Raw genomic sequence first — 12,956 nt, forward strand, 5'->3', positions numbered from 1 at the left:
TGGAGGTGAAAGAGCCGTCCAAGTAGGTTCTGCAGCCTGGAGAGTCCTTCTTGCAAAACCCCAAACACACACGCAACTGAGGCAGGAGAAGGGTGTGTGTCCTGGAAAGTGAGCTTGTAGCTGTTGGGGGTGGAAGAGGCAGAAGAAAACATTCAACTCCTTCCCTTTCAAGTTTTGGAAAATAAAACATTAATGCTCGGGTTGTTGGGTTTTTTTAAAATCCTTTGTGTGCTGAAGGATCCTGGCTTGAACAGTAAGCCAAACTTTGTTCTTTGAAGCGCGCTGCCACACTTGAGAAATACAGCCTTTGTCCTGGGGCAAACAGGCAGCTACAGCCAAATAACCTGATGCAACCCCATCTCCGGGGGTCTCCTGGCCAACAGCATCCGCACGGGGAGTATCAGCCCCGTGAGAGCTTTGCATTTAGTTTTGAACGGCGGAGCGTGAGGTCCTCACAATTCAGAGCCTACAATCCCTCTTTATTGTGCGTTATTTTGAGCTGGCAGGGTTTGCCGTGCGGGTAGGGACGTGGGAAACGGTCGGTTCGTGCCTGTGAGCTGGGTGACCTGAGAACACGATGGTTAATAGGACGGTCTGGAAGGACCGCGATGGGGTTGGGTCAGTCGTGCTGAACGGAGTCATTTCGGCTAGGATGAGGGTGGAGGGACAGCGACCCTGTGACCTGCTTTCTCCATCTTCTTCCCATCAGTTCCGCTTTAGTGGAGGAGGAGATGCTGGCTCTAAAGGACCTCTTGTTTCAGCCCAGGAGGCCCAAGCCCAAGCCATCCTGCAGCAGGCCAGGGTAAGTGAAGGGCGGTGGGGATGTCTCTTGCAGCAGATACCCGAGGAAGCGGAGGAGGACCAGAATAAACGTGTCGGAGGAGATGTCTTCAGGCTTGCACCATCCGTGGGGCTGGTGGTGGTAACAGCCTCCCATCTGAGATGGAGTTGCTGGCGTGGCTTGAGGTGGTGACATCTGGATGACTTGGCCTTTTACTGATGGCCAGCAATAGGCGAGGGCCTAGAAACGTGTTTTTAAATTGCCTACAGACCTCGGACCAGACCTTCTGCTGGTGCCGGTAGACGTAGACCTGTTGGCTTCAATAGTGTTTGATGTTTATGCTGACAGTTTTAAGAGTCTATATGAACAGTTGTGGTGTGTGCCGTAGGGGTTTTCTTCCTTCCTTTTGGGTTTTTTTGGTTGGTTGTTTGGGTTTTTTTCCAGTAAATTGTAATAATTGCACGTACGTCACAGATGTAAGCTGTTCCCAGCTCCGCAAATCTCAACAGGCAGACTGCAGTTTTCTTTAATATATTTATTTGGAAATACACGATGACTATCCATGCAGCCTTTTTTACCTTGGATGACCTTATTGACTGATGATCAAATAATCCCTGGTGGTGTTTATTACGTAGGCTCACTGGTGAAACAAGATTGGCCATGCACGTTCCCAGTACAACTCCTCTTCCCTGCCTAGATGAGTACCTTAGCTTATAAGGCTTTGTACTCATCTGTTCAAAATAAAACTTAATTTCTAGCCAGTACAGCTTTGGAATTTTTCTTCCACGAGTGCTTGTGTGAAGTTACGTTTGATCACTGACGTGTTAAAAGCAGAGGGGTGAGAGGCACAATTACAGCAGAAGGGAACGCGTGGGGACCCCACAAGTGCCATCCTGCTGTGTTTGCCCTGATCTTGCCCAGGAGGGACCAAATTCTGGCTGTAAGCACACCCTTGCAGAAAAGGGGAAAATATAAGATAGTTTAGGGAGGCAGTTTGCAAAAGGACACAGCTTTGGGGGCATTGCTCCTCTCCCTGCCAAACACAGTCATCCAGGAACAGAGCTTAGGTGTCCGAAGCCCACATCTGTCTGCAGCTGGGCTGTGTGGCTCGGACGTAGCCCATCTGTTATTCAGAGCTGTTGGCGGTCGCTTTAGCACAGACTTTTTGGGCTGGTCTGCTGAAATAGGCTAAAAAGCAATTTATTTCACCCTTTTGGTTCTATAACAAGGGCTTTGTCTCAGCTGGGTCTATTCGGGTTTCCATCCAACTCCCCTTTTAAAAGGGGTTTGATTTTATACATATTCAGGTAGACTACAGGGCACTGATGCCACCAGCCACTGCATTTTCCTGTCCGTTAACCTTGTGCTGACAATAATATCCGTGGATTATGTTTCTGGTGTTACCATGTCAGTCTTAATTTCAAGGCTGCCTACAGTTCTTCCATCAGTGTTTTATTTTGCTGGGAAATAGGGGTTTTGACCAGATGAACATTTCATGAGAAGCATCTGCTTTCTCAGACTCTCCGCTTTTGTTCTTTCTTCTTCTGCCTGTTGAAAATTGTGACTGTTAAGAAAAAAAACAAAGAACCTCTCTCCCCTCACTCAAAGTCCTTTTTCTCTGTTTTTTTTAATTTTCAGTTTTTGGGAAAAAGTTAAAAACACAAACAAATCCTGGGTGACTTTTGGGCTGTGGATGGAAACCTGAATATTTCCATAAAGGAAAAAAAATCTATTTCTTGGTCAACTTCAACCTATTGTCAGACAATTTCAGCTGAAAACCCTGATACCAAAGCAGAAAGGGAAATAAATGATGTTTACCTTTTTTTGTGGGGAAGTTACAGGATATGCCAGGAATGGAAAAGGAGTCCTGCAGGGAGGAGGCTATCTTCTTTCCTTTTGGGGTGTTTGTTTTTCTTGTTATCGTTGTTGTTAATTGCATTATTAGGTTGATTTATTCCCTTAAAATTTGGCTTTCATTAGACACCGAACATTGTCCCAGCCAGCAGTGTTTCAGAGCATCTCCCTTTTAATGGGGTGTTGTAAAAAGATGCCACATAATCTAGCGTTTGTGCAATATTTATGCCATTCCAAGTGCAATCATGGGTAGATTTTAATTACTGGAGTACACAGATAATTACAACTCTTTTAAAGTGTTGAATTGTCACGAGGGAACAAATTGTCCGAGTGATGTTTTAAAGTGTGGACCAGCCCCATTACCCACCGTGGAAATTACTGACTTGATACATGGTTACATGACTCCTTAATTATTGAGCTAAAAGCACCCTGTTGCAAATAGAAATGTCGTTCTAGGATATTAAATAGTAACAACAAAAAAAAACCAACAAAAAAAGAAAAAATTCTTCTGAAATTGAACTCCTAGGATCATAAAGAAAAAATCCTCCTAAAATGAACTGCGATCATAAATATATGAGAAAAAAACCCCTATAGCCTGTCCAGATAAAGTTTTGCTATCTACCTTGAATAATTTGTTGCCAAAAGCATCCATTTTATTGTACCTATATGTGATGATGGAAAAGGGGATCTGATCTGCAGAGGCAGATTCTCATCTGGTTTAAATGCAGGTAACTCCTCACCCCCCCATCCGCCCTGGGTCTGCGCCAGGGCGCGTCTATAGGGTTTTGCGCTTTACGCGCACGGTGCGGAGCGGGTGTACGGGGGGAAGGATGCTCACGGGCAGACGGGGGTGTAGGTCTGTACGTCCTCTCAGCAAACCCATGCATCGTCCGGGGGCTTTGCCCATTTGTGGATGCAGAAAGGAGTCGGTGGGACAGCGAGTTGGACTTTCTTGGGTCAATTCACGGAGGGTATGGACATCGCTCCAAGGATTTGTGGTTCTCGGGGCGCGGAGAGAACGTGTGGCCGGTGGTGGGATGGTGGCTTTGTCCCGTTGCAGTGACGGAGCAGAGACACGGACTGAGCAACTTTTATTTTCATTCCAGCTGGCGCTGAGAGGACCAGCGGGTCCAATGGGTCTGACGGGGCGGCCGGGTCCCATGGTAAGTGAACGGGCAAGCAAGGACGGCGCAGGGCCAGCTGGCGCTGGCTCCGTGGATGCTCTGGGTTACCTGCACAAATAGCTCTTTCTTAACTCGGTATGAAACTTCCCTCTGGCCCTGTTGTGGAAAAAATGTAATAAATCACGTTCTCTGTCCAAAGGGGCCCCCGGGCAGTGGAGGACTAAAAGGAGAAGCTGGAGAAATGGGACCTCAGGTAAGAATGGGCAAATTGGGTGACAGGGGGGATCTGGGGGGAACGAAGGCACGGAGCAGCCAGTCCTGCTTTAGAGGTTGTTGTGAAGGAGCCATTCAGTAACCCAATGCCAGCTGAAAGCAGGAAGGTGTGGAAACATCTGTTTTGTATATAAATGTCCCTTCAAGTATCCAAATGCAGACTCGAGACATAATTTTAAGCCAACAGTGTAAAATTCTGCAGGTGGTAGTTCTTTTCTGCAAAGACAACCGCAGAGGAGTCCTGTAAATACGAGATAGGTTGGAGTGTGGGGAGCTCGCTAATGCTCAGAAAATTATCCTTCCAAGCCGTAAATCCTGTATTAAGGGAAAGTTCCCGTTTTCTAACGGTGGGGGAAGTGATTTGTCTCCACCACATGGAACTGCTTGCAGGGTGCAAGATTCCTCGTGGATAAACACGTGCAATTCCTGTCCAGAGATGCTCATTCCTGAGCCTTTCCTGTGTGTTTTGAACCATAGGCTCTGCTTGAGGGGTTCACATCCAATTTTTGTAGCCCTGGTGACCCCGCCGGCCCCGTCAGTGCCTGATTTGCAATGCCAGCAGGCACTGGGTCGGTCTGTCTGTCGTGGCTTTAGGTGATGGCATTTCTTCCTCTCTCTTTGATGCCTTACAGGGTCCACGAGGCATCCAGGGTCCTCCCGGTCCGGCAGGAAAACCAGGCCGCAGGGTGAGTGTCCCGGGAGCTGCGCTGACGACTGCATTAAGTACAATTTCTGCTAGAAATCGTTTCCGCTGCCAAACAATTTCTGAGCACCGAGAGCGTTGCACAAGAGCAGGCTGGCAGCCAGCCGGTGGCTTGTCCAGGACCTCTCTGTCCATCTGGGCAGACACAAATGAGGATGAGAGTTAAAAGCTGGATGGTGTGGAGAGAGCTGCAACTCCATGCTTCCCACTCTTTTGTCGTCTTTTTGGTTGTTTGTTGGTGGGGTTTTTTTTCTCTGTGGCATCGAGGTTGTAGCTGCATAAATGCTCTGGGCTGGTTTGGACAGTCCCCAAGTCTCAGCAGTGCACAAGGAGGATCCAGTCCCTGGAGGGTTTCTGGAGCCGGGATAAATCGTGCTCACTTGCTCTGTCGATATCCCCGATGCTGATTTTTATTTTACGCCATCCTCTGGCTCATCGTGATTCAGCTTGCCAGAGGAAGAAATGAGAAAGTCTTTTGTATGACCCAGTTCTGGCTTTCTTAAAAAAAATTTAAAAATTATCTCGTTTCAATTCGTGGACATTGTCATTAGCATAACTTAAAATGTGCTGGAAGATAATTCTTTCAAATTAAAATCAACGACCATGTCCCAGCATCCCACGTAGTGAAGCAGCTTCGTTGCCGTTTGTTTCCCACCCCTCATTAGCACCAGGCTGAGCCCGGGATGCCGCTTCAAAAACCAGACCAGCAGTTTTTTCCCTCGCCAAGGGAAGCTGCTCCCCAGCCGGCAAGCTCTGACTTAAATAAAACTTCACTCGGCCACAGACCAAAGAGCAGATGTCCCTGCGGGTCCTGCCTTACCCTTTGTATTTGACTTCGCTTTTCTCTGTTGCAGGGACGAGCTGGCAGCGATGGTGCCCGGGGAATGCCAGGCCAGACAGGACCAAAGGTAGCACCACGGATTTATGTGGGTTTGGAATCTGCATCTGCTTTTTAGCAAGCATGAACTGAGGGACCCTTGGCAGAAGGAGCCCACCTTTCTTAGAGGAGGTTGTTGAAATGGTCCGGCAACTCCAGTGAAGTCATGGGCTCCACGTTTGAGAGAGGGGAGTTAAAAACGCACCTAGAAGGCAGAATAACTATCTTTTCTTTTCCTTTTTTTTTTTTTTTGATGCAAATTTTTTAAATTGCTGGATTCTCTTAAGAATGAAATATGCTCCCTTGGCTGCAGTTGTAGAACAAATACTTTGGAATCCCAATTATGAAAAACAAACATGAATGAGCGGTTGGAAACGTCCTAAAATGTAACTACCAAAAAAATACCTATTAACTGGGTGAGGAAATGTAGAAGGTGTGGTGAGGAATTTTAATGCCCTGTATTTTTATTTGAGACAAAATCCCTTCATTCAGCTGTGATTTGCTGGTATTATCAAGCAAGAAAGAAGCTGTGCCACTGAAATTGAATGCAGAGAAAGTTTGCTCAGGGAATCACGTATTAGAAGGTTTAAGTACTTTATTATGTAGATACTTAAAGCTGGAATAGATGGGGGGTTTTGATACAGAGACAGGAGACTGCAAATCATTTATCCAGTAAAGTGCTTTAATGAGTGTCGACTGCCCTCAAAGGAGTGGATGCCAGGGAAGAAGGGAAAACAGAATAACGAGCAGCACTGGAAAGGAGAAGGAAATTTGCTGTGAGCAGAGACAGAGCGATGCTCTAGGACCTGCCAAGAGCAAGGAGCTGTTGGTTACCCTGGGTGTACCTCGGCCAGCCCGATCCGTCCTGTGATCTGCTCAGGTGTAATCGACTTTCCTTTCTTTGCTAATAGGCAAAGGATCTGTGGAAGAAAGGAGCAGGTACTATTTTCACATGCCATTAGAATGTGAAAATAGTACAGAATGTAAAAAAGGGACTTTCCTGTCTCCTGGGTGGTGCTTGCTGCCTTCTGCCCTGGGTGTTAGGAGATGGCATCACCCACAATTTGTAAATGCCCCTGTGTCTTCTCTCTCTTCCAAAGAGTTGAGGCATTTGGGAAAAGGCTGTCTCTCTGCATTCCTGTCCCCATTTCCCCCTGGAACACAGGAGACTGGAATAGGGCACAAGTTTGGAGAGAAACCCTATTGGAACTTGCCCATGGTTCACCGTGAACTCTCCAAATACCGACCCGGAGGAGCTGCGTGGGCATGGGCGAAAACCCCGGGAAGGCAGGCTCCTGCTGCCCACCTGCTCTAGGACTAACGGGGTTTTGCTTTTTTCTTCCTCGCACTTGAATTCCTCAGAGTTGCCTGTTTCCTTTGGGGGCATCCAGGGACGCGGGCAGGGGATGTAAGGAGCACACTTAGGAGACGTTTGCCCGGTCATTTGCAGGCAGATGCTGGCAAGTGCTGCCTGCGCTCTGCCAGCGTGAGGTTGCATGACTTTCTCAACACAGTGCCAAGCACAAATTAACACACCCGGCCTTTTAGCAGAGCTCATTATTTCGGGCTTGGCATCATGCTCCCCAGAAGGATGCCCAAAGCTCTGTTTGGCCCAGAGCTGCATTTACAGCAGTAGGCAGTGTCAGGAGCTACTGGAGATAGAAAAGAGGTATTTTGGCGAGCCATCCTTGCCTTGGTTTGCCTTCCCAGTATCGGTAGTTTGTGGCTATATATCCCCTATAGGTCCCCAGTCTCACAGCTGGCTGTGTGCCTGCTCAGGCTGGGGTCAGGCAGAGCAAACTGCTCTTTGCAGGGTAGCAAGGAGATGCCCCTTTTGCAATACCCTGAAGCATCCATGTAAAGTCACCAAATTTACCAGCTGATGACGTTCCTTTATAGGTCTAAACAGATCTGTCTTCTGACCTTGACTTCATTAAGACAGTTTCCAGAACTTAATTGTGTAGGTATTTGTTTCCTTGGAGTGTCCAGGAGGGTTAAAAGGTTGTTATGGGGTGGATTGCAGTGAAGTTTAAGGCGGTGACTGGGGACGTGTTGGCAGGCGTGGGAATACAAGTGTCCAGTTTGCTCGCCAGTGGGTTGTCGTTTGTAATTCCATGGAGTTAAAAAAAATGAAAATAAATAAATAGTTGGACCAGAAGAACCTGTCCAGAAGTGAGATAGATGCTTTAGATCATGGAGAAGTCACCCAGACAAGCTCTGAAATCCACATGGAAAAACATTTAAAACCGTAGGTGCTGAGGGAAGAGGGAGGAGTTAAAATTACTTTGAGCTTTTTTTCTTTTTTTTTAATCTATAACTTTGAAATCATCACTGGTCTGATGGGAGGTGAAGGCTGAATGCCTGAGGGAGAAAATCGATCCCTTCTTGACACAGAAAGGAAACAAATTGGAAAGTTATTCAACAGCAGGTGGAAACGTGTACTAAACTGGTCTTTCTTTTAGGGTGACCGAGGGTTTGATGGCTTGGCTGGTTTGCCTGGTGAGAAGGGAAATAGAGTAAGTTATCTTCCACTTGTCTTCTGGCCATGGTCTGTAATGAAACCTTGGCAGGAGGAGGTGGCTGGGAGGTGCTGGGAGGAGGGCAGCTATTGCTGGGGATGAGCCGCAAATTAGGAGAGGATGAGAGTGTCCTCTAAGAGCATGTGGGATGTCACAGCATCCCTCCCAGGCACTGCATTCACATCCCGGGAAGCTGCAAGATCCTTCTGGGACTGCTTGAAATTGGAAAGGGGGGGGGAAAAATCGCCTTAATAAAATGCAGACTGAAAAATAAAGCAAGAAGCAAAACCTGCTTTTAGGCAGTGCAGTTGTGGATGGAAATTGCCAGAAATTATAATGGGATTCTTCTCTTTACTTTATAATTAAACAATGGGGAAAAAATGCAAGAAGCCGGTTATTTTGGCAGGCTGTTCATGCCTTCCCTCCCTAGAGAGTGCAGCCATTGCTTTATAAAGTAAGGGAGTGTTTGAACAGCGGAGATTGCATTGTGATTACAAGCTACACAGGAAAGGGAAGACGGTGCCTGAGAGAGATGCTTAATCAGCCAGAAATGGAATAGCATGCCTTGGGTAAAGCAATAACCGCATGCAGAGCCCGAGTTCCACTCCTGAAGGAGCTACGGCGCCCGCCCGGTTCCCGGACCCCTGCCGAAGGGTCACCAGTAAATCCCATGAGCTCTGGTCCCTGGAGGACACGAGTCTGGCAGTGCTGGAGCCCACGCAGGCAAAAAAGTCAAGCCCCTTGCTTGGGTTTATCAACTTCACCCAATGTTTTCCATTGCCAGAGTGTGTCTGCCCTCTCTGAAGCTTTTTCTGCCTTTCCTGTACAGGGTGAGCCAGGCCCTCACGGACCACCGGGAGCACCTGGAGAGGATGGGGAGAGGGTAAGTCTATCTCTGGATTCAGCAGTCCTTTGAACTCATAACTAACTCCTGTAAACAAGCAGCAGATGTAATATCAGCTAGAGATGTGGCAAGAGCAGGCAGCCACCGGCACGTCGTCCGTGGCCGGTCATCCACCCCATCCTTGTGTCCTGGGGATGCTGTGGGGAGCCATGGCAAGTGGGAAACAGAGCAAGGGGGTGGGAATAAAAGCGAAAAGAAGAATTTGTTTTTAAAGATCTGGTCAGAAAACTCAGGTTTTGTTGAAAAAACAACACAAGAAAAATGTTCATCCTCTAGGTATGCAAGCCATTACTTTTGATTTTCTAAGATTCAGCAAACTGCAGCAAGACTTGGGGAACTGAAATTCTAGACAGATGAGGGAATCAAAGATTAAATTGTTCACTTCTTCCACACCGTGTAGTCAATAGTCGAAGGCCTCTAGCAAAACTCAAACTAAGTGATTACAGGTCTGGAAGGGCTGGTTTAAGAGGAGAGATTGAAAAAGCTGAATCCATTGCTGTGAGGAGCGTGTGGTTCAATTGGAAGAGCAAGTATGGATTTCCCAGGCTCTAATCCCCTTCCATGATGTTTGCTTTCCACCTTTGGCTATTTGTTTCCCCTGTAAAGCACAGATAACAACACCTTCCTCACCACCAGGTTGAGAGGATTAATTAGTTGCGGCTGTAAAGTGCTTTGAAGTTGAAAAGACCAAACCCATGTCTTGTGGGGGAAGAACGAGTGTCTGGAGAACCTTAATCTTAAAGAGAAAAAGAAACCATTCAAAGTGTGCAGGGAGAGAAGCTCGGAGGGCATAACTGGGAAAAAGAGCATGAATTTTATCAGCAGAAGAGGAGGATTTACAAGAACTGGCTGCTGGGATTGATTTCCTAAGAGGGAGCCTCAGGTTTTGGGTGATTTAAAAGCAACTCAGAGAAAGCACCATCTAATACTCCTGGGGGAATCAATGGGGCATCAGCAGGAGGTGGGAGCGGAGGGGTGAGCAATTGCTGCCTCTGGTTTATCTGAGGAGCACATGGGCTAATTTGGCTAAATCACTTTCCCAGGGCAGCACTGCCATGCTGGCTTCCCATTCAGTTTGGTATTAAATCTTGTGGTTATTGACTCGCATGCCCTGAATTGTTTCTACAATATCTTGTCTATTAGAAAAATCCATCTTTATAAACTTCGACGTGAATTATGAAGTATCCTTACAGCATTTCTAATCCTCGGTAAATTCTGCACACGCAGTATTAGTCTCCAGGCTTCCGAGGTCTTCCTTATGCATGGCTGCCCTTTTATTATCGTGTGCCCAAAGAAGGGCAACCAAGCTGGTGAAGGGTCTAGAGCATAAGTCTTACGAGGAGCAGCTGAGGGAACTGGGGTTGTTTAGTCTGGACAAAAGGAGGCTGAGGGGAGACCTTGTCGCTCTCTACAACTACCTGAAAGGAGGTTGTAGTGAAGTGCGTACTGGTCTCTTCTATCAAATAACTGGTGATAGGACAAGAGGAAACGGCCTCAAGTTGCACCGGGGAGGTTTAGATTGGATGTTAGGAAAAATTTCTTCACTGAAAGGGTTGTTGGGCATTGGAACAGGCTGCCCAGGGAATTGGTTGAGTCACCATCCCTGGAGGTATTTAAAGGACGTGTAGATGTAGCACTTTGGGACATGGTTTAGTGGTGGACTTGGCAGTGCTAGGTTAACGGTTGGACTCAATGATCTTAAAGATCTTTTCCAACCTAAACAATTCTATGATTATTCCAGGGAAGCTGGTTTTCCGTGTGATTGTTACTTAATAAGAATGAAACACCTGTGATGTGACTGAAGTATAACTGGTTTGTTCTGTCTCTTTTGCTGCTTCTCTCTGCGCCTTTGCTGCTGAGCAGGGAGACGATGGAGAAGTTGGACCCAGAGGTCTACCTGGAGAACCTGTGAGTATCTCCTCCTTTGGCTTGATGTACAGCAGCACTGCTTTGATATGATGTACAGCATCTCTATGATAACGGTGGTTTAGGGGTCCCATGGGGCAGCTCTGCTGCTGCTAAGCAAGACCCCTGAGATCCTGTAAGGACTGAGCTTCTCTTGCTTGAGGATCCACGTGAACGGTTTAGAGAGTTATCTTTGCTGTAACAACTCTGTTTTGCTTTTTTTTTTCCTACCAAGATGGCTACCAAGAAAAGAGGATACTTTCTGGGGTTTTTTGTTTGGTTGATATTTTGTTTGGTTTTTTTTAGTGAGCAAAATTCTCATTGATTTTGGTTGTTCTTTGGCTAGCATTTGAAATTTAAACCCTATAATTTTAAATGTAAAGTTTAGCTTAGATTGGTCTCATACCTTTCCTGCATGTATCCTTATTCCTGACATGTTATTTAGGATTCAGGTAAGTAGGCTGGTGTAGAAATTATGCATGATAAACATGTAAAATTCAGTTTTCGTGAGTGCTCGTAGCGAACTCCAGTGAGGAATGGTTTTGTCTGCTGTTGCACGGGCTATGGAAACAATTAGCCATGCAGTTCACTTCCCACATGCTTAGTTTTGTGCGGTGTGAGTGATCCATTTTAAATCGCAGGATGAAATCCTGGCAGGATTGAGCTCAAGAGGACTTTTGCCCTGATTTCAGTGGGGTCAATATTCTGTTCACAGTGCACAAAACTTTATAAATCTGAAGAGTTTGTCAATGTTTGGGCCTCCACATGCTGCTAACACCCGAGCAGCTGAGCCAGGGCTAGTGAAGGAGGGAGTTCCTGGTATCAATAAGGTTAAAAGGAGATGCTAGTGGTGTTGAACAAAAATCTCCTGACCAACCCAAAGAAATGCTTTCAGGGAGTATCCCACTGCAAAGAAAGAGTTGGGTTGTCAATATGAGACTCTGCAAGCATTTTTTCCCCAATACCAAGTATTTTTTACTTTATTGGCAATGGTAAACTCTGCTTCTGGCTGTCTGTAGATTTTTGTGTGTAGTACAGTTGTTGGCTGCTTATTTCATCCAAAATGCATTTCCTTTGTTATGAAAAGAACATTAGCTATCTATCATTTACCATCGGCTTTGCTTTCAAAATGTCTTATTTTGTTGTTCTGAGGCCCAGCGTGGTGGCCTGAGAGTAATTGATGAGAACTGTTGGACACACTTCATGTGAGAAAGGGAAGGGTTGGCATTTACAGACTCACTGGAGCTAAATTATAGACGAGATGTCTGATTAACTTCTGGGAAAGATTAATCAACTCGGCTATCTTCTTAGCACATGTCTAAGCAATAACTTATGGGTTATTAACTTCTTAAAAGCATTTATGTGCTCAGGTAACACAGTAACAGAAGAGGAACTTAAATGATGATAATGCATGCAGGGAAGTTTATTTTTATTTCAGCAACATGAGTAAAAATATCTGAGGTGGCCAGAGTAAAGGTTTAAATGGCATTACAGGAAACTTTTTGTCATAAATCTAAATCTTTTCATCCTAAATCTGCATGTTTGTCTTTTTCTCTGCCCTGAGTCAAAAGAGGGTCTTTCCAAATTTAATGGTAACTGAAACTAGTGGTGGGGCTTCAAAATTTGTTTCTCTTCATCCTGCTCTACTCCATTTCCTTCCAATTCCCATCGCCAGTTGATAGAAGCAGAGTTTCTGCTCTGCTGGGGCTCAGCGTGCAAGGCTTCAGCCCGTGAAGGTCTCCGGTGGCTGGGACAGACTCCTTGGTCGATGCATCCAGTTTTTGCTGCAAACTGCTTTTTTTGCAGGATCAAAATCCCCGTAGTCTCCAAGATCAGACGCTTTCTTAATGCCTCCTATTTTATCCTGTAACATTTCATTTTAATTCCTCTGTCCTCTCTGCATCATAAAAAGGGACGTATAATATTTGGGCAGACAGATAAAACTGCCCATCAATCAAGAACCATTTTCCTCTGTGACAGTGAACGAGCACCATCCTTGTAAATACCCAGAGTTCC

At 46.1% G+C, this 12,956-nt stretch overlaps 1 protein-coding gene across 2 annotated transcripts in view; it reads left to right on the plus strand.

The window, feature by feature from the left end:
* Positions 1–12,956, plus strand: part of COL5A1 (collagen type V alpha 1 chain) — a 159,410-nt gene that overhangs the window by 91,900 nt on the left and 54,554 nt on the right. For both annotated transcript variants that reach the window (XM_049832115.1, XM_049832116.1), the window contains exons 13-20: positions 710–802; positions 3,742–3,798; positions 3,959–4,012; positions 4,665–4,718; positions 5,590–5,643; positions 8,075–8,128; positions 8,961–9,014; positions 10,899–10,943. In XM_049832115.1, coding sequence (XP_049688072.1) covers positions 710–802; positions 3,742–3,798; positions 3,959–4,012; positions 4,665–4,718; positions 5,590–5,643; positions 8,075–8,128; positions 8,961–9,014; positions 10,899–10,943 — 465 coding nt within the window. The remainder of the gene's footprint in view (positions 1–709; positions 803–3,741; positions 3,799–3,958; positions 4,013–4,664; positions 4,719–5,589; positions 5,644–8,074; positions 8,129–8,960; positions 9,015–10,898; positions 10,944–12,956) is intronic.

This window comes from Accipiter gentilis, chromosome 29 (genome assembly GCF_929443795.1).
Source record: "Accipiter gentilis chromosome 29, bAccGen1.1, whole genome shotgun sequence".
Classification (NCBI taxonomy): Eukaryota; Metazoa; Chordata; class Aves; order Accipitriformes; family Accipitridae; genus Astur; species Astur gentilis.